General features: G+C 42.0%; 1 protein-coding gene across 1 annotated transcript in view; it reads right to left on the bottom strand.

Moving 5' to 3' along the window:
- Positions 1-12723: 12723 nt before the first annotated feature.
- Positions 12724-20839, bottom strand: part of CRLF2 (cytokine receptor like factor 2) — a 49134-nt gene continuing 41018 nt past the window's right edge. The window contains exons 7-11 of the mRNA XM_081197120.1: positions 19963-20116; positions 18542-18659; positions 15729-15813; positions 14804-14939; positions 12724-14044 (exon numbers count right to left, since the gene is read on the bottom strand). Coding sequence (XP_081053246.1) covers positions 14811-14939; positions 15729-15813; positions 18542-18659; positions 19963-20116 — 486 coding nt within the window. The 3' untranslated portion in view covers positions 12724-14044; positions 14804-14810. The remainder of the gene's footprint in view (positions 14045-14803; positions 14940-15728; positions 15814-18541; positions 18660-19962; positions 20117-20839) is intronic.

A 20839-nucleotide genomic window follows, 5' to 3' on the forward strand; every position in this document is an offset into this window, starting at 1 on the left:
AGGGTGGGTTCTCTCTCCCCCCCCCCACCGCTTTCTCCTTTTAAATTGAGATAATGTTTTATAAGGTATGCCGGGGGATGGGGGCGGGAGGAATTTCCTCTGAAGAAGGATATTCTTACACAAATGCACACACACATGCATGCATAGGCCCATTACTTTTGGAGGTCATGATCACCCCACTGGTCCATGTGCAGCAACTTCCACATGTACGCCGGAAGGAACATAGAGATATCTGTTTACATGAGTAGCTGGGAACTGCTTAACCAGAGCACCCTATTTTTCCAGAACACCATTCGTTTGATTCTAATCTGGACAATAGGCCACATATTGCATATTCTCTCTGATGCACGCACATCTGGCACATGGAGAAAGCAGAGTTTGCTGTCATGATCGAGAACACCCACTCTGTGTGTAAGTCATATGGGGCTCTACTCTCATACAAGTCATCTGGAAGAAGAATACAGTTTAAAGAGAAATAAATGGCTAAATCCTGCCTTTTCAAAAAGCCTCTCTTTGGTAAGATCACCAGTGTCCTGGGGTTCGTATCTTTGTTTTCCTCCACCCAAGTAATTCATTGGGGATAAAGAAAAGAAAAGAAAAGAAAAGAAAAAAAGAAAAGAAAAAAGAAGCCCTTTGAAAATCAACAGAGCAGGACTGAAATTGAAAGACTACTTGACATTCCAGGCTGTTCAGATACCCCCCCCCCCGCCCATGTACCCAACATGGAGGGAGAAGTAGAATGATGCCCAATGGCACTGCAAATTTGGGAGACAATCAGAAATTTGGGAGACAATCCCTCCACAGGCTCTCCATGCCAGAGGGAACCTAGATGAGCTCCCGCTGATGTAGAAAGACTAGACACATGCAGTTACACAAGCATAGGCACACTTTACTCAATACTCCATTGACTGTTCAGTGGTTGGAAACAGGGGATATGCAAATATCAATTCCAACAAGTAGGGATAGGCAAATCTGCCAATTTTGGTTTCTCGTTTCCTCCTTAAGTTCAGTTCTCCACATCTGTTAGTGATTTTATTTATATATTTTTGAAATTTGCCTTTTGCTGAGACTTTCTCCTAACAGACACGTGCTTGCATGCAGTTCTCCCTTGTGTACACATTTCTACAAAGCCATTTCTCCAAATATAATGCATTTTTTATCAACACACACATTTTTATGCATGCCTCATTCATTGTTGGGCACAGTGCTTGGCTGGAGAAATACATTGCAAAATTCAGAGAAGTGTGACTTTTGAAGTCACACATATAGAGGAGGGAGAAAGGTTGTTTTCTGCTGCTCCAGAGAAGCGGACACAGAGCAATGGATCCAAACTACAAGAAAGAAGATTCCACCTAAACATTAGGAAGAACTTCCTGACAGTAAGAGCTGTTCGACAGTGGAATTTGCTGCCAGGGAGTGTGGTGGGGTCTCCTTCTTTGGAGGTCTTTAAGCAGAGGCTTGACAACCATATGTCAGGAGTGCTCTGATGGTGTTTCCTGCTTGGCAGGGGGTTGGACTCGATGGCCCTTGTGGTCTCTTCCAACTCTATGATTCTATGAAGGGCAACTGTGTTTTGGCTCATATATTTGTCTTGGAAGTTGCAAATTAAGTGACTTTGCTTTCAGGTGTGAGGCCATTTGAATTTCTCCCCAATGACTCCGAGCAAGCACAGTCACCCCCCCCCCCACACACACACTACATGCCTTAGTTATGAGTACTAGGTATATCATCTGCACAGCCCATCACTGTGTACAGCTTGCTAGGAGACAATGGAACTCCTCTAGGGAAACTGCAGCGTAAGAGGGTCCAGTGTTGAGGCTACATTCTTGCAACTTCACATGATGAAAACTGGGGCAGTGTTCTGGCAAACAGTTATTTCCTGCCACTGAAAATTGAAGACAACATGGTGGCGCATTGATTAAAAACAGCCACAGTTCCATAACACAACAGGCAATGCAGTGTAAAGGGAATATTAGCACCCAGGATGGAAGTGTGTAATCTGGAAAACTAACACAATAACCCCCATGTCCGAATACATCCTCAGTGTGTCTCTGGCTCCCTCCTCCAAAACCTATGTCTATTCTTTTTGCAGACCTAGATGACATCATTCTTAGCTGGAAGGGAAGTGTGTTCTCTATCCCCTTCAGAAACCTCAAGGAAGATCCAGCTATTTCCTGGCAATTCTGGGTTATTTATTTGTAATTTCCCTGACAAAAGATCTGGCTGCTACACCTGGTTGCTGTCTGTTTAAAATGTCCTCCTGGCCACATTAATTCTCCTCTTCTCAAAACCCAGACTCTTTCACAGCAATCATGAAAATCCTATAACAATACTTAGCATAATGGTTAATCAACTCTTGACAGTGCAAGGTTATATCAGTCAACTTCTCTGCATCAGATCAAGATAGTTCATCCTTCAGTCTTTTTTTTAAAAAAACCCCTGTAACAAGCAATAGACTTTTTTATATATAAAGCAAAACCTTTTTCTCCTAACCATCCATTTAGGAATGCATGGATCTGAAATTTGTCCTAATCCTGAATTTAAGGCTGAACCTTATTTTTAATGTCATTAGAATCCTTGCACAAAGCTTGAACTGCAGCTTTGGAGGAAAAAATACAGTTGATCCCAGACTAAAGCTCCAACTTTGGGGGCAAATGATTCAGGCGCATCAGCTTGCCCCGAGATTGAGGGAGCTGTTGCGGCGCGATGTGCTCGTGTTATGCGTGCATGCCACATAATGTGCAGATGTCTCTGTGGGATACTGAGGGGACTCACCCCCTTCATGAAAACTTGGGGGAGGCCCGAGGCCCCTCAGCCCTCCATAGATGGCACCTCTGATTTAGCTTATATGGTTCCTTCTCCGCTTCATAGCCAAGTAATTCATGTTGATCCATTTAGAACCGTTGTTAAACGTCCACCTCCTTATTTTTTCATTATTCATTCATTTTTATCTATTTAGCAAATGTGCCTTCCACCCTTCATCCAAAGATCCCAGGGCAGTTCACAGAATAAAAATACAAAATAGAAATACATAAAACACTCCCTTCCCCTTTACAAGAGTGCATGTTCTGCGCATTGCCATTCCTTATAGCACAAGAGTAGGGATACCTGCAGTTCTCCAGGGGTTGTTCAGCAAAGCCAGGCATCTCCTGACCACTGGCCATGCTGGCTGAGGCTGGTGGCAGTTGGAGCCATGGGTTCCTCATCTCTACAATCCAAAGGTTTGAAGGGCAAAGACTCTAGAGAAAGGAAAATGTGGCAAAGTAGGGAATGGAGGGTGGGGAATGGCGTGCTGCTTCTGTTTTCTGTTTCACTGTTAATGGCACAAATTATAAGACCTTGTGGGTATAAGTATCTACATGTAGCTCAGTGTGGATTAATCATATAATGGTTTGATCTTTCCAGCTGTGTTGCACTCTAGCCCATAAAGCAAAATGCTTTAAAAGAGGCACTTAATCTTAATTGATGAATCGCATGAAAGCCACCCATAGCTGATAGGCCTGGTGATATGCTGAGACTGCTCATTGACTTTGGAGATGATAAACCTGCCACTCAGTTCATAGCTAGGATGGCCGGGCCATGAAATAAGTCCAAATGGACACAAACCAAAAATTACATATATTGGAATGTAGAAAAACCAAGGGCTAAAAATCTGATTTAGGCATCTGTGGATTGGATTCCAGCAAAGGCTGCACTCCTATGTGCATGTATCAGAATAAGTCCTGTTATATTTTGTGTGTTTCATTCTGAGTAAACGTGAATAAGGTTCACTGCAAGTTCACTGCAAGTCCCATTGAAATCTGTGAGATGATGATGAACCTGCAGACTTGATTTCAATGGGGCCTTAATTCAATTAACTTACTCTGGATCCAACCAACTGCATTTAAATGGGGGAGGGACACCATTCAAATTAGAATGGAAAAGGATTCAGAACTGGAAATCCACTCGTTTTAACTGTGATTCCCGGGAGCTGAACAAAGATGTTAGGTAAGTAGTCCTCTTCTAGTAGCATTCATTTTTGGTTGGTATATAGATCATGTAAATGAATAAATAAACAACTGCCTCCCACTGGGTAATATATACTTCATTCACTATTAGCAATCCAGAAGTTGTTTAAAATTTGCTTCTGTTGCTAATCTAGGGAAATATTGGGGAGAAGCATGAGACAGACACGTTCTTTGGTAATTGAAGTACTATTTGTAGTTCACACTTCTTCCTTAATTAACTCCCTCTTCCTTCCCCCCTCTCTAATATATACACTTCCCATCTGACTGGGTTGCCCCAACCACTGTGGGCAGCTTCCAGCTCTGTGTGTGTGTGTGTTTGTGTGTCCACAGTCAATACATACCAGACACCTCCTAAGTTCGAGTATCTGGCAAAGTCAGCTAGCAATGGCCAACTGCTAAAATGCTGCAGGATCATGGTCATTGGCAGCCAGCTTTTGGGAGGCAACAGTTAACACACTTTTCTGAAGGAATGGGAGGTCTTTTCAACTGCTCGGGAAGGTTTTAGTTGATCCAGTTTTTATTATCCCACGGCTGCAAGTGTTGGAGGCTTACTATCCAGGCTCAAGGAAGAGATTGCTGCCACAGGGGGACAAAGTGTGGGGAACCAAGCGTAGCCTGGAACTTCAGCAAAGACCCCCTACAATTTCAAAATAATATTGTAGACCAAAAATCACCTCACGGGTACCAATTGCCCATCCCGGGTGGAATTACCTGTGAAAGTTCATGCCAGAACAAAATAAATAGCCTCTACGCTGATACAGGAATGTTTGCATTCCAACACCAGACAAGAATATCAGTGAGAGCTTGCTGAGTTTTTCTTTTCCTTGTCTGGAAATGAAACTTAAGAGAAAAAAGCAAGAGGAAGAGTTCTGCTTCCACCTCCTGGATGCTAGTGAGCACTGCATGCTCTGCATGCTGTGTGAGCAGAGGAGGTGATGGGTGGTGGTGGGTAGCAGGACCAAACTGATTTAGCTCAATGCCGTACATGTGTGGGGAGAGTGAGCTTTGCAGGGATAACAGATTTCAGAAAGTCATATTAAGGGACCCCAATTCATATACTTTGGTCCCCGATTCAACCCCTGGCATCCCATTTATTAAAGTCAGCTAGCAAGAGATGTGAACATCCTCTGCTGGGAATTGACTGTCAGTCAGAGAGGATAACACTGGGACAGATAGACAAATAACCTGACCTAGTACCAAGCATCTTCCTGTTTTCCACAGATGCTCATCTGTCTTAGGTCATACCCACAGCACACTTTTCAAAGCACATTCAACACACCTTTAAAGTGCATGGTTTCCTCCAGAGAATCCTGAGAATCCTGGGAATTGTAGTTTGTTAAGGGCTCTGGGAATTATACTCTGTAGGAATCCTACAGTTCCTAGGATTCTTTGGGGGAAGCAACATGCTTTCTAACTCTCATTTCTAACTTAGCTTAGCATTTCGTATGAACCAAGCCTATTTACTATTGAAATTCTGGGGAGCTCTTGAGAAGGTGGTGGAAAGAATTAGGAAGATCTGAAATTATTAAAGCAGGGCAGTGGGTGCAGGAATGGCTCGTGCCTGTTAGGTTAGGCCACGAGATACCATGATTTACTAAGGACCACTGCAAGCTTCTTGTTTGCACAGTTCAGAGCAGGAAATTCAGGAGTGATAGAGACCTAGCATTGACTGGCAGACTGAGATAATGCAGGAATAATGTCCAGGGACTATAGGCCACCTGTTTTTCTCAACAGCCCACAAATCCTCACAAATATTCTTTGAAAGTGGTCTACCGTAGTCTTAAATCTTGAATAATTGTGAGAGTGCAAGCTGCCTGCTCTGGCATGCTGGGTCCCCCCTCTCCCCAGTGTCTTTTAAAATGAGAACTTTAAAACTGATAACTTCCAATGGGAACGTTACTTGTTGTCTACCTTCTGCTAAATGTGAGGTTCTTTTGTTTCCCCCACAGCTGATCCACCCAATGATATTCTGGCAGATCAGCATTAACAGAGAAGGGTGTGGGTTGATTTGTGATTTCGTTGAAGGCAATTCAAAAGGAAATTATGAATCAGATCTTTGTTTCAGTCCTCAAGGGACTATTTCCGAAGCTCTTATCTTTGGGTTGCAGGAAACAGTTAAGGTGAAGAGGAGATTGTGCAACTAAAAAAAAAAAAATGTTCTGGTTCCAGGCAGCACTGCTTGAACTCAAGTGTGCCAGCCCCACTGTTGGCATGACTGAGTCAGTGATCTTGAGCTGGTGGCTGCTACCTTGCCCTTTGCACTGTTCCTGTATCTTGCATGAGCCTGGGGAGCCTGGCTAAGCTATGTTGCAAGAGGGAATTGACCAGATGTTTGCCACATTGGAGGTGGATGCAAAGGAGTGGCACAATTCCTTACGTTGTATCCTACAGGCCATTGACTGCAGAAGGGCTTGCTCTGAACTGTGTGCCTGGCACTTATATTTTCAGCTTAATCATTTGCGTGCTTTCCCAGAAGTAGGGTTTGCCATACACCTGGAATTTCACAGACATATCCGGAATACTGCAGTTGGCAGCAGTGTCCTGGCAGAAATTGGCAGAATGGCTGGGGAAATCCGGACGTATAGCTGCCCATGTTGGCAATGTTGTTTTTGCCGATTATCCATAAAAATAGCTCTAGAACGGCAAGCTCAACAACTTTTCTTTCCGGATTGTCAGTGTTTGAAATATGGCAACCCTACTACTGAGCCTGTGGTGAAGGACAAGATAGCTCTGCCTCCCAATGCCAACCGGAGAGGCAGTTGACTCTTGCTTTAGTTAATGTAGGAGGCCTGGGACAGGCTGTGTCCAGCTCTGTCCTCCAACAGAAGGGAACAGCTGTTGGCTGAGAAGGAACATTCAGGAAGCTGCCATGGCTGCCTCCCAGTAACTGATGCCTGAAGTGGTTGGTTCTTTCTGCCTAATGATAGAACCATCCCAACAGGCCTGGGGGTCCAATACTTAGCAAAATGGCATGATTTTGGAGGTGGGGTGGGGTGGGGTGGAAAAGACAACATATTCCCACACTACACTAGGCATGAGTGCATCAGTATGCATGAAGCAATATGGTGGAAGGGCTGTAATATCCATTAAAATTAAATGATGTCCTGATTTCCTGTGGGCTGGTGCCGTGTTCTCTTTGCGAATGATGTTTGTCAAGTGTGCTGTGCTAGTGTTCCCAGAGGTATTTTGCTGCTGACACACTGATGGTAATCGCTGTCAGGATAAAGGCTGCATCTGTCTCCATATCCTTGGTCCCCTGCTTCCTCCTGTAACTGTCATGGCTTTCCCTCTAAAGATCTTGGGAATTGTAGTTGGTTGAAGTTCTCCTCACAACTGGCATACACTACACTTCCCAGGATTCTTTGGAGGAAGCCATGACTGTTAAAGTGGTCTAATAGTGCTTAAATTTATGGTGTGAATGTGATTCTGGTTAGAATTTCCTTCAATGATAATATAGTGATTCCTTCTAGAAATAATTTGGTTGCTGCCGTTTAATGGCAGTGACCAATGTTTCTTTGGGATATCTGTGTTCTTCTGCCCAGTACAGAGACACTGAGCTGAGCTTAATAAACAGGAGTAGCCCTGAAGCCTCATTTCTCCCAAACAGACTACTTATTCAGTTTGTGTTTTATATATGTGCGTGTGTGTTTAATCACATCATCCATCACAAACATTTGTTGCCGCTTGTCGCTACAGTTTTCAAACTGTGCTGGTTCACTTCATTACATGGCTTCACGTGCACAAAGGAAGTTTTGTGGTGTTTTATCATTTGTTTGGCGGACATTTTTCAACCCAGCGTAATTGGCAGTCGTTCTGCTCCAGCCTCCTGGGTGGGGTGAATCAAGGCAACGACGCAGCTTGTTACAGCACTGCTAAGCAGGCCTTGTTTATTTCTTTCTGGGTGAAACATCATGTAAAACAGAAGTCCCTATGCTGCAAAAACAACCCTGGGCATATTAACGTGCAGCCTGACCTGGAGCCAACTTGTTTAATCAAGAAGCTCAGTAAATATTATGCAGTCTCTTAAAAAAAAAGAGGTCTATTTGCATACTAGCATCCTCATATTGCATTTCAGCCAGTGCTGGTCTTCATCAATCTGTATAGCACTGAATCTGTTTTGACAAAAGCTAGTGCTGGCTTGAATACTTAGAGTGCCCATTATGGGGCTGCTGTGAATGCCTAGGACAAATATATTGCTTTTGAGACCATTAGTGAGCTTGATAGTCAAGCACGTAAACTGCATAGCACAACATTTTTAGTATGAAGAATAAACGAGTACGCCTTAGTTTCGTAAAGAACTTACATCCTTTCTTTTAGCATATGTGCATATGCTCCAAGTGTCCCTATTTTCCAGGGACAGTCCCAGAAATATGAAAGCCACCCCAGCTTCTTATCTGATCCCAGAATATCCCTATTTCCCCCCACAAACTCCAGCACCACCACACTTGGGAAGGAAGATGAGCCAGTGCTTATCCTGAGCGGTGACAGAAGCAGCAGTGGTGGTTGTGAGAGAGCACCCTGTTGCCTCTCCATTACCTTTCCACAGTGTCTCCATGACCATTGCTATTGGCCTCCTCTCTTAGGCCATTTGCAGTGGCTACTGGAGAGCATGCGAGGAGGCGGGGAGGCTGCCGCTGCTGCAGAAGCCCAGCCTCGCATGACACGCCTACTCCGAGGTGTAGGTAGAGGGCAGGGCCCTGGTTCATCTAGCTCAGTATTAGCAGCAGCAACAACAACAACTGATTATTTATACCCTGCCCATCTGGTTGGGTTTCCCCAGCCAGTCTGGGCGGCGCCCAACAGAATATTAAAAACACGATAAAACATCACACATTAAAAACTTCCCTAAACAGGGCTGCCTTCAGGTGTCTTCTAAAAGTCAAATACAGTGGTACCTCGGGTTACAGATGCTTCAGGTTACAGACTCTGCTAACCCAGAAATAGTACCTCAGGTTAAGAACTTTGCTTCAGGATGAGAACAGAAATCGCACGGCGGAGGCATGGCGGCAGTGGGAGGCCCCATTAGCTAAAGTGGTACTTCAGGTTAAGAACAGTTTCAGGTTAAGAACGGACCTCCAGAACAAATTAAGTTCTTAACCCGAGGTACCACTGTAGTTGTTTATTTCCTTGACATCCGATGGGAGGTGGTGCCACAGGTGGGCACCACTGCCGAGAAGGCCCTCTGCCTGGTTTCCTGTAGCTTCACTTCTCCAGTTTCCAGGAGTGCCTGGTCAGAAAACACAATAAGGGGGCCCTTGGCTCCTGTCCCAAGTGCTGGTGCTGGTTCTGCTTGGGAATAGCAGCATATACTAGTCGCTGCTGTAGCATTGGGTTCTGAGAATGTTTAAATGGAACATCTCCTTAGGAAGTTTCAGGTATACTGGGCCAAGGCTTCACTGCCTGGAAGCAGCTCTCCAAGAACTGAGACTGGAGTCTCTCCTAACCCAGTTGGGGATACCAGGGATTGAACCTGGGATCTTCTGCTTGGAATGCAAATGCTCTGTCGCAGAGCTGCAGGGTAGCCCTTTCCAACGATGCTGAATGGACTTCTGAAGAAATGACTAAATTAGGTTACAAGCAGCCATTATACAGATCTCCATTGTCAAGTAAAACCTCAGCCAAACAAGTCCATGCTTGTATTCAGGGTCTTGCACTTCAAATGGTCCCCAGATCCTAAGCATGTGCCTTGATTTCAAATGGATCAGTATGATTACATTGTTTGTGGTATGTGCTACTTCATCTGTCAATGTGCCTCTCCCAGCTCCTTATTTTCTGGGTTATTTGGTTTGAACAAATGTATTTTCAAGAGTCTGAGGTTTATTCTCTTATCCTGAACACAGTTGCATCAATGCCAAGTCCCATTGTTGTGCTCAGTGGAACTGCTTCCAAATAATAGGTTTACAAGATCATGGCCTACGTTTGCATAGAGAAAATCCGGTTGAGTAAAATAATAAGCAACAGAATATCTTGCGCCTAACAGGATTAGTGGGCAGGGGTGGAGGAGAGGGAAAGGAAGTACTGGCCTCACCACAGAATATTTCAATAACAACATGAACAAGTAAAAATGCCTAATGACATTTTTAAAAGATAGTATGTTTCCATTTACTTTTATTTTGATAATCTTTCAATGTATTAAGCAATTATGACTTAGTCTTATACTGTGAGATCAAAAGGGTCTGTGTTTAATATTTTACAGGGGCAAGTGCCCATGTGGTCTGAGATTAGGTATTTGGAACATCAAAGTTGCTTTCCTTCAGCGTTGCCCTTGGGCAGCTCCTATGATCACATGGAAGCTATTGCTAGGACTTAGTATCTTTTTTATGTGCATGAAATACCTCCCCACTAGAATGGGCTCTCAGGAGAAAGAAGGAAGGGGGACTAAGGGATATGAAGACTCAATGAGGATCCTACATGGACCTTGGCCATTGGCAAAAAAGGAATTTCTAAAAATTGTTTTCAAAAATTGTATTTTGAAACTCACTCAATATTAACAGCATTTGGTATCCAATAATAATATAATTTCTGGTTTCCTGTACAGTAAATCAGGAGTAATTTGGGAAGGGGGCAGGATGCTGTTTCACACCCATCCTACCAACTTATTTTACGGAGTGGATCATCTTAGGGTCTCAGTATTTGTGTTTGATCCCCTCTAGCATTTGTTAGGTTAACAGAAAACAGTAGAAACATTTAGAAAATTTACTTTCAGATTAGTTTTTATTTTATTTTAATAAAAAGATTATAATTAAACAGATAACGGCAGGCTCCAGAAAGCCTCAAAATTTTGTTGCTGTACTTTTGTTTTGGATTGCATCTTGGATTGGGTGCTTTACCCTGAAATATTATTATTGTTACTGTACTTATTACGGTAAATTTGTTAGACACTTTATATTGCCCAAGGCAACCCAAAGCAACTTACAACCAAGATGGCTCTCAATGAGTCACATAATAGCCTGTGGTGGTGGTGGTGGTGGTGGTGGTGGTGAAGAAGAGGAAGAAGGAAGAAGGAAGAAGAAGGAAGAAGAAGGAAGGAAGAAGGAAGGAGGAAGAAGAAAGAAGAAACAACTATAGCAGGGATTATGGGAAGTGTCGGACTCCTTTACACAAAGCTGGCTTCAGGCACCAGGCCTGCCGGCAGACCAATTCTGCATTATAAAGATGTATGCAAATGTGACATGAAGGCTGGCAACATTCATCGCTTGCAGACAACAGCAGTGCCTGGAGACAGAAAGACAGACAGTGTGTATATTCATAGCAGTGGCCAGAGGAAAAATGGCTACTGGGAGGAGCACAGAGAGAGAAAATGCCATGGTGCATCTGTAGCAATGAAAGCAGATGTCTTCATCTGCCCCAGAAACATATATCTCCCATATTGGTCATTACATCCACAGCAAGTGCTGCAACTCTCCAACAGTTTGACTTTACTCCCAATGGTGCATTCATCCATTGTCTCTCAAGACAGACTGATGCCAGTGGAGTCCAATTACATCTGAAAGGCCACCATGTCCTCACTCCTGCCTTATGTGTTTTGGTTGCTATTCAATCTTATCATGGAGCCCTGTTCACATGGAGACATCCACAGTAATACAGCTCCCTTCTTGTGCATGGTACACAGACATTTGGCTTAAATTAAATATCCATTATAAATTGGATGCTGCCAACGTGTGCAATTCTAAAAGTAAGGTTCTCGTGTACGGTTTCTGATTTCACTTAGTAAACTAATGTGCGTGAGAAGTGTGAAGGACTCTCAGACAAAACAATGCAGGACTTTCTTTGCTGTTCATTTTTCCAAAATACCCGTAGGCGCTTGACCACATTATCAGAGCTAAAGCAATACAGCTAAACATCTGCTATTACTATTGTGTATTTTGCCTCTAAGCATGTGTGTGTGGTCTGATAAGTTGTAGACATGCAACATTATCGTTTTTCTCTGGAGGCAAAGATTCTGTTACAAAGCTTCTGCCTACAGAGATCTGCTTAAAAGCCAAATTATTAACATATGGAAAAGCAAGAATGACACATAAGCCAATGCATAGAAAGAGCATCACTGCAATTCATAGTCTGTTCTTACTGGAGACTGGATGTCCAGTGACCAAGTCAAGTCCTTAGAGACTACCATATAAACCTATGAAATCACCACCATCTTGCACTTTATTACAGTCCATGCATTCAGTTGGCTTCATGATCATGCCCTCTACCATGTGCAACATCTGGATGCTGATGGGACATTGAACAATGTAAGTTTTATGTGACTGCTGGTGAGCTTTGAACTTCTCTTCTTTTAGCAAACTGACAGCCCAAACCTGACTATTTTCTAGGCACTGAGGATCTAAACCAGAGGCCACAGGAGCTCAAGTCCAACAACATCTCAATAGTCATAGGTTTGCTACCCCTGATCTAAACATGAACTGTCACTGGACCTGTAAAAGGGTAAAAGAGTATTGGGAATAATCCATAATGAATTGAATTTTTTTTAAAGTACTTTTTTTAATAAAAACACAAAAATCCAGAGTCCTTTTCATTGGGGATAATTCAGATGTAAATTCCTAGGTGTCAAAAAAGGTTATTTATGTATGCCACTACTGCGGCCCGTGTTTTATTAGCCTCAAAATGGAAAACGAGTGAAGTCCCAACTAAAGAAGAATGGCAACTTAAGCTGATCGAATATGCGCAGCTTGCAGACTTAACATATAGAATATGAGAACAAGAACAACATACATTTAGAGAAGATTGGAAAATGTTTATTGAAGGTATAGGGGGGAATTGGGTACACTTGAAATTGTTGGCAGCATTAAGATAAATTCAACAGTTTAAATAGGTTTTGATTGATGTAATGATAGAATACTGAATTGTTTAGTTTATGTAAAATATGCAAGGATTTATGATATGCAAAATGAACCATGGAAAGAGAAGAAGGGAAGTCGTTGATATTTTAAGGATGTTTAAATGAGTATTCTAAATTGTAAAACAAAAAAATTAATAAAAACTATAAAAAATAAACATGAACTGCCTGTTCTCTAATGCCCTTCTCCTGTCTTCATAATTTATGTGTCCATGTGCTGAACATGTGAAGTATGCATCCGTGTGGTCTGTAATGTGTAAGGGTGTGTTTGTGTGTACACACATTAATTTGGCATAATGCAGAAAACTAACATGGATTCCTCACAATTTTAACTGGCCCCTCTTCCTCTTCTTGTTTATCCAGTTCCCAGATGAAAAGCCAGCTCATGCAATGGACAGGCTAAAATTCTACATGAGGGACAGTTCTATATTAGGGACCAGTTAGATCTCACAGTTTTCAAGGCAGAAGGGTGGGAAGGGAAGAGCTTTCTTGCATTCAGTGCAGTATAGGAGAAACAAAGAAGATCTCAGACCTCATTAGTATTGAGATGAATTTACAAGAGAAGAACTCAGAAATATACCAATCAGTCTACTCCAAAGCTCATTGAGGACTGGAATCAGTAACACAGGGATATGTTTTAGGCATGGCTGAATATCCACACCCTGCATAAACTTTACATTGCTCATTGAAACTTGGTGCACCATATAGACATGTAGTACATGACAATCTTTGCATAATGGAAGCAGCCTTCTATTAACCAAAGAAGAGGATAAGTGTGTTTCTTTATTTTGAAACAACAGTGTGAGTCAAACAACAAAGAACAGGCAATGGTTATGCATTGTCTCCCTGAGTTAGTATCATTGATTGGCTATTTCTTTTTATCATTTGTGATATGAGTATCATTCAACATCCTCTAGAATGGCTATTTACATATCATCTACCCAACTTACATGTCATCTACCTCTTCATTTCTCACTGTTATTTAATACGCATTTGACACTCAGAAGTCTTCTTGGCAGAGGATCCACAGATGACACAGAGGACACGGTGGAGGGAGGACGGAGATAAGCATGTGAGCAAAGTTGGGTGGTTGAAATTGTGAGAGCGACCTGTTGATATTGCCTTCAGTGGTTGTATAACAAGCATTGACTCTGAAGTTCTGGTACACGTTGGACCCCTTCAGTATCTTCTTGATTGCCTACCATAATAACATCAGGGAGGGGGAACATAGTGTTATGCATTTGTGGGATGTAGGCTGTATATCTGAGCTCCCTTCCAATTCCTGGATATGGCATGGATTCAATTCCTGGAATAGCCAGGCTAGCTTCCTCATGATGTAATGGCCCCCTAAGTACGGACCATTAAGGTACACATGGGTGCCTCCCACCTCCCACAACTGTCTGTTAGTTAGAAAGAAAAACAGTTAGAGATTGAACTATGTGAGCTTTAAGCTGGAAGCAAGGGCTGGGAAGCCAGAGAGACAGAGCCATGCCTGATCTCTGCTTGAATCCAAGGCTGTGGCGATGGGAGTAGCAAGACCCTCTTGGGGTGCTAATGCTATGAGTCCTTCCATTGTGGGTTCAGGTTGTACATATGTGTAAATAAGCAATATCTCCTAAAGAAACAACAGTCTTCGGTTTTGAGGAAACACAACCCTGAGTAAGCACCTGGAACCCCTAGAGTCTCACAACATTTGGAGACTAGGGTGGCATGCAACAATATTGAGAAAACAATGATGTCCTGAACATATGCTGTGCCCCAGTTCATACATTCAATCAGAGGAGGTGCCAAGACAGTACAGAGAAGGGGCACCATAAGCCCTCCCTACCATTGGACAAACAGTGACATTGTGAATCGGGCCCTTCATATGAGCAGTCAACTGCATGTAAACCTGGGTCCTGAAGTTCTTTCTTCTCCTTTTTGAGGGAGAGAACTGTGCAGATTTCAAGAACGTTACCTCTGGCTTATACTTTGGCTCCCTGGAAATCTTTTCCTTCTTCCTCTTCAATTGCACATTCTTCTTCTTCTTCATCATCATCATCATATTTTACCTTTGTTTGAACCAACACATTTTCTGTCTTGCTAATCCATTCCTTAAAAAATGTGGACATCATCATTTGTTTAGGTAGAAATTTTTCCTACTAGATAAACTCGGCTGATGTAAAACCACCTTACAGTTCATTAACACAAGCCAGAGGGCTGGCTACAATAGTCTGTAGTTTTCATTACAGTTTTTTATAATATTATACTTCGTGCATTAAAATTCTGCACCAGATGTCATTTTTTTTCTTCCTTTCAAGATGCGGTTTTCTATTCCAGTATTTGGGTACCAATGTCTTACCATTTTCCTATAACTTTTCTAACAACATTTATTTCTCCTAGTATGACTATGGGGTCTGTACTTAATTTATGTCCTGAAATCTTCTCAATTTTTATCACCTCAATCCAAAGCATTTTTTTACAACCTCTCTAAATATATCTAAAGTTTCTGTGGCTTTACACATTTGTAATGTTTACTTCTTTTTTGAAACTTATAAAGAGTAAGTACAAAATCTTGTAAAAAATAAATAAATCTTTAACTGCAACATCCGTAAAGCATTTTGGACTTCCTTGAAAAATATTGATCCAGTGTTTTTTGGTAATTGGTAATTGCTTTATTAGGCTTAATAAAGATGTGAGTCCTTTGTTGCAGCAAGATAAAACCATGGTTCTAGATTTGCTTTCCTCTCAATAGTCACATATTCTCTGGGGTATTAAAAATCACTAAATGTGCAGCTGGGAACACAAGAATGCATGCATATTTCAGAGGGATCAAACTAAGTTTGAGAAAAAGAAAATCAGAATACAAGGGAAAGAAACCTGGAAAAAATATGATGCTCTACCTGGAAGTTCCCATTATGATCGCTGAACAAATCAGAATATAGATGTTTGGGGTCTGGTACAGAAGGCATTAGGATCTTCCTAATTCTGTAAAAAAAATTAATGATTTAAATGATTACAATAAAAACCATAAAAGAAAAAGAAAAGCTGTGTTCAAAAAGTAGACATTAAATATAGGATCTTCAGCATTTAAATAAAAGCAGAAACAGACATTTTATGCCCCAGATAATTTGAAGGGTCCTTAAAAACAAAGAAGGGAAAATAGTTTATTCTAAAAATTAATGGCACATATAGCAAATGGGATGGGGAATGGCACCTTTCAGCTGATGAAAGACAATATGGCAGGCTTAGAGCTTGAAGTCAGAGCCTAGTTCATTTAAAGGGATTTCATAGAACCAGGCATGCAACTTCCCTTACACTTAAAGTCAGATTGGGGACAAATTTGGCCCAAAAGTTCAGGATTTCACTCTCCCTCATCATGACCAGGACAAACATCTTTGAAAGTGAACAGGATTTTGGACCCCACATACAGTGGTGCCTCGCAAGACGAAAATAATCCGTTCCGCGAGTCTCTTCGCCTAGCGGTTTTTTCATCTTGCGAAGCAACCCTATTAGCGGATTAGCGGATTAGCACAGTGGTGCCCCGCAAGACGAATGCCTCGCAAGATGGAAAACCCGCCAGACGAAAGGGTTTTCTGTTTTTGAGCTGCTTCACAAGACGAATTTCCCTATGGGCTTGCTTCGCAAGACGAAAACGTCTTGCGAGTGTTCCGATTTTCCCCCGCTTCCCCCCTTTTTCTAAGCCGCTAATAGCCTTTTAGCCGCTAAGCCGCTAAGCCTTTAATAGCCGCTAATCCGCTAAACCACTAATAGTGCTAATCCGCTAAGCCGCTAATAGGGTTGCTTCGCAAGACGAAAAAACCGCTAGACGAAGAAACTCACGGAACGGATTATTTTCGCCTTGCGAGGCAGCACTGTATTAGCGGTTTAGTGGATTAGCGGCTATTAAAGGCTTAGCAGCTTAGCGGCTAAAAGGCTATTAGCGGCTTAGCGGCTTAGAAAAGGGGGGGAGCGAAAGAAAATAGGAACACTCGCAAGACGTTTTCGTCTTGCGAAGCAAGCCCATAGGGAAATTCATCTTGTGAAGCAGCTCAAAAACGGAAAACCCTTTCATCTAGCGGCTTTTCCGTCTTGCGAGGCATTCGTCTTGCGGGGCACCACTGTATATGAATCCACCACAATCTGATCATATGGCTCCATCACAAAATCATCATACTCAGTAATATTTTCTTACTAGTAAAGTGTCCATCTATTATGATAAACAGAGTCTGTTGAGTTTCTCCAGAGAGAGCACTGATTCCTTGCCAAGGAAGAATGGACAGCTAAAAGTTACATCCACTGCAAATGCAGTTCTAAAAAGAGGGGTTTTAGATACACGCACCCATAGAGCATGTTAAAAAGATGGGCAAGGGTGGTTACACTTAGGACTATAGGTAGCCACCTTAAAACGAGTCGGGCCTTTGAGCCAACTAGCTCAGCGTTATTCATACTGACTGTCAGTCGCTCTCCAGGGTTCTGGATGGGAAGTCTCTCATACCTACCTGGAGATGCCAGGGATTGCTTGCCTCTCCCCCAACAGTAAACAGTAGCTCATGTTCACCTGTCCTGTCCCCTTTATAAAGATCTGAGGAATGAAATCATTACCCCACTCTTACTTACCATCCCAGGCCGCCCATCTGAGGCCACATTGTTCTTTCTTTTATCAGATCAAAATGATCAGACAACAGCAAAGGTTGCTAGGTTTATCGAGGGTGCAATGAGATTAAGGGCCGCTATCTGAATGATAATCTTGGTCATTTGATTGCCCTCTTTACCCATTGCTGTCTTTTTTATTTGTATATATTTTATTTGTATATATTGCTTGTTTTATGTTGCTATGGCCGTTGGCTAATGCGAATAAAGTTTACCGATCTATCTCTCCCCCAACACATGCAGCTGCAATGCCCCAATCGGTTGGCATGTGAAAGGATTCTAAGCACACACATCAGTATTCACACAAAGCCCCTTCACACATTGGCCAAAGTGTGGAGGCATGCCTTCTCCAACTATTGGTGGTGGGGCTAGCCAAGATGGTTTCACGATGCTCCTCATGCATTCTTTGATGAGCCCAATCCTTAATTTTATCCAGGATGAGTGAAGGGAAGCCACTCAATATTCTGATTGGCTAGAAGACTTTACATAAACTTCCTGTACCACCTTGTGACTATTATGTTACTTGTTGGCCAGAGGGCGTCCATTGAATCTTCTCTAGAGTTCCACCCTTTGTCGACGCCCCTTTCTTTGCCTTCAGGCTCAGCGCCTGCCTATCCAATCTGTCCATTCTTACCTACACACAAAAAACTTCACACAGCTTCTCCGGTAAGGATTTACACAGTAAATCCTGAAGACATAGTTGGCCCCACTCTGACTCAGATCCCATGCATTTGTTCTCTACTATTCTCAAAATTATAAACCTGGAAGACCCACATCATATAGTGTATATAGCAAATTCCAAACATTCCATCCCATAATCTGTAATATGGGAGTAAAATTCCTGGGGGCGGGGGAGTAAACTGCTGAAGGTCTATCTGCCACACCTTGATCATCCTCATCTCCAACAGCCAAGATCCAGTGGATAGGTGCAGTTCATCGTTTCTCAAAATGCACACTGTACCCATTAGATCCCTGAAATGTGTAGGCCTTCCCGCCACAAATATTGTTCTGTCATTTTGATCATTTTGATCAAGGGTTTGTGAGTGCACAAAGCAGCATTTACCTTTCCCATCTGCAAACGCACAACAGAAGGGCAAATATTACCAGGACGCCAGCCATCACCAAAGTCAAAGGGATTACTGTAATTGATTTGGGTTCAGAGACATCTATATCACAGGAATCTTTGAGGAATGACAAAAAGAAAAAAGTTCAAAGTGTTTTCCAGTATATTTGAAAAAAGAAACATCAGATTCTTTAAAGCATATTTTGGCCAACTCTTTCTTTCGAAAAACAATTATTAAAAAATGGAATAATATATACTATTAATCTTTAGGCCACCATTCTTTTAAGCTTCTACATTTCACAATAATTTGGAATTTTGTGTTGTCCACTGAAGTACCCTTCTGCTAGGATGAAAGAATACAAGAATACCGGTATGAGATTTTTCTGCTTTGTGAATAAAAATTAGCTCTTTATATTGTCATTTAGCTCTTTATATTGTCATTTATATAACTAACCTTCTTCGTTCCAACAGAAAGCGTGACTATACTGGAATAGGAAATATAGTGTCATGTACATGTGCTGATGCCTGCTAATGAATGCTTTTAAAGGAATATATTATAACAAAATGTTGTCTGGAGAGAATATCAACTGAAATTCATTTAAAGTCCTGTGTCCAATTCTCTGCTGTTTCCCAGTTGTGAAATGGACCACTGGGATGTCACTGAAAACAGGTCCCTGTGTTGACTAATCACCCTCAGTGCTGTAGCATTTGGAAATAAGGCTTGGGACCGTTATGGGAGAACTCTGCTCAGTTTGGATCTTGACTTTTATAGTCACTTACTGGGGTTGATGGGGATTGTAGATCCACAATATGTGATGAATCAAAGTTTCCCTCCCTAAAGCGTGCCCCACTTCTGACGCCCTTCCCCAAAACACACCCTGAAATGGTAAGGTAGCAGTACAGTGGCATGGTTTCGCTGGAGTTTTCTGTGCAAAACCTCCCAGCCACTAGAATACTGCAATGGCAACTTTCCAGTGGAGAACTACATTTCCCAGACTCCTCAGTGCCTGGAAAAAATAATTGAAGGGATTTTGGCATTGCCCTGTTATCACTGCTAATTTGGGAGTGGGGGGATTTGACAGCAGGGCAGGGGAGGGTTAGTTGTTGGTTCTTAAACAATTAAAAATCAAATAAAATAGTGGATTTGTTGTGTTATGGTGACTGCGGAGTATAAATAAAATGATGATGATGATGATGATGATGATGATGATGATGATAAACTTTAATTGTGCAAACCTAAAACTTATGTGCTTGAATCTGTACTGCAGAAGAGTGGCAGTCTGGGGGCACCCTGTATATAAGACAGTATACCCTGAACACTAAATAAATGACAAGAAGTAGGTCTACATGTTAGCATTATCTAGAAATAGAAGTTTCAGAAAGAGGATTTACAGTAGCAGTGTATTTTATTTTATTTTTACCTACAGAGCTGCCATTTTTCCAATGTGTTTCTGCTCCCCATTCACTGGAATAAGCAAATACACTGCAAATGTGATTCAGCCTGAATCGAAAGGAATAGCATTTCGCTGGATCAAATCCTTGGTCTTTAATCTCACAACATTCTTGGTCCCTAGACTGAACAACAAGAGTACCAGTCATTAATAATTTTGTTCACTGTTCACTATTTTCTAGGCTTTTCTAATAGGTTTTCATTAGGCATTAGGTTTTCATCTTACCTCCCTTTGTATCATATTTTGTTCTTTATTTTTCCCCTCATTTCTTATCTCAGGGTTATAGCCTGTGCTTGCCTTGCACAGAGTGGACCCATTGAAATCAATGGACATGATGAACTTAGTTTGATGCAACCCTTAGTTCATTATTCTGGCAATGCTTTGAAAGAAAGAAGCTTGTACACCATGAGGAAGTAATCAACATATGAATTAGAACAATGAAGTAGCAACTTGGGGATTTCCCCAGCTTTCTTGCATATAAAGTCCCCAAGGAATTATCAGATCTTTAGTTGCCTAAACACAGCTACTTAAACACAGTTTGTGAAATTAAGTTCCACTCAGATAATTGGGACTGTGTGTCAAAATACACAGATGAGGGGGATGTGAGCAACAGTCCACTGGCAATCAATTTAGAGTGCACTGTGATGTCATTGCATAACCGCCAACATTTCTCCAATGAGAATTTTTGTTATTTATACTCCACCCATCTGACTGGGTTGCCCCAGCCACTCTGAGTGGCTTCCAACAGATATAAAAACATAATAAAACATTAAACATTTAAAAACTTTCCTATACAATGGTACCTCGGGTTAAGTACTTAATTCGTTCTGGAGGTCCGTTCTTAACC

Source organism: Podarcis bocagei, assembly GCF_964188305.1.
Source record: "Podarcis bocagei genome assembly, chromosome: 6".
Taxonomy (NCBI): Eukaryota; Metazoa; Chordata; class Lepidosauria; order Squamata; family Lacertidae; genus Podarcis; species Podarcis bocagei.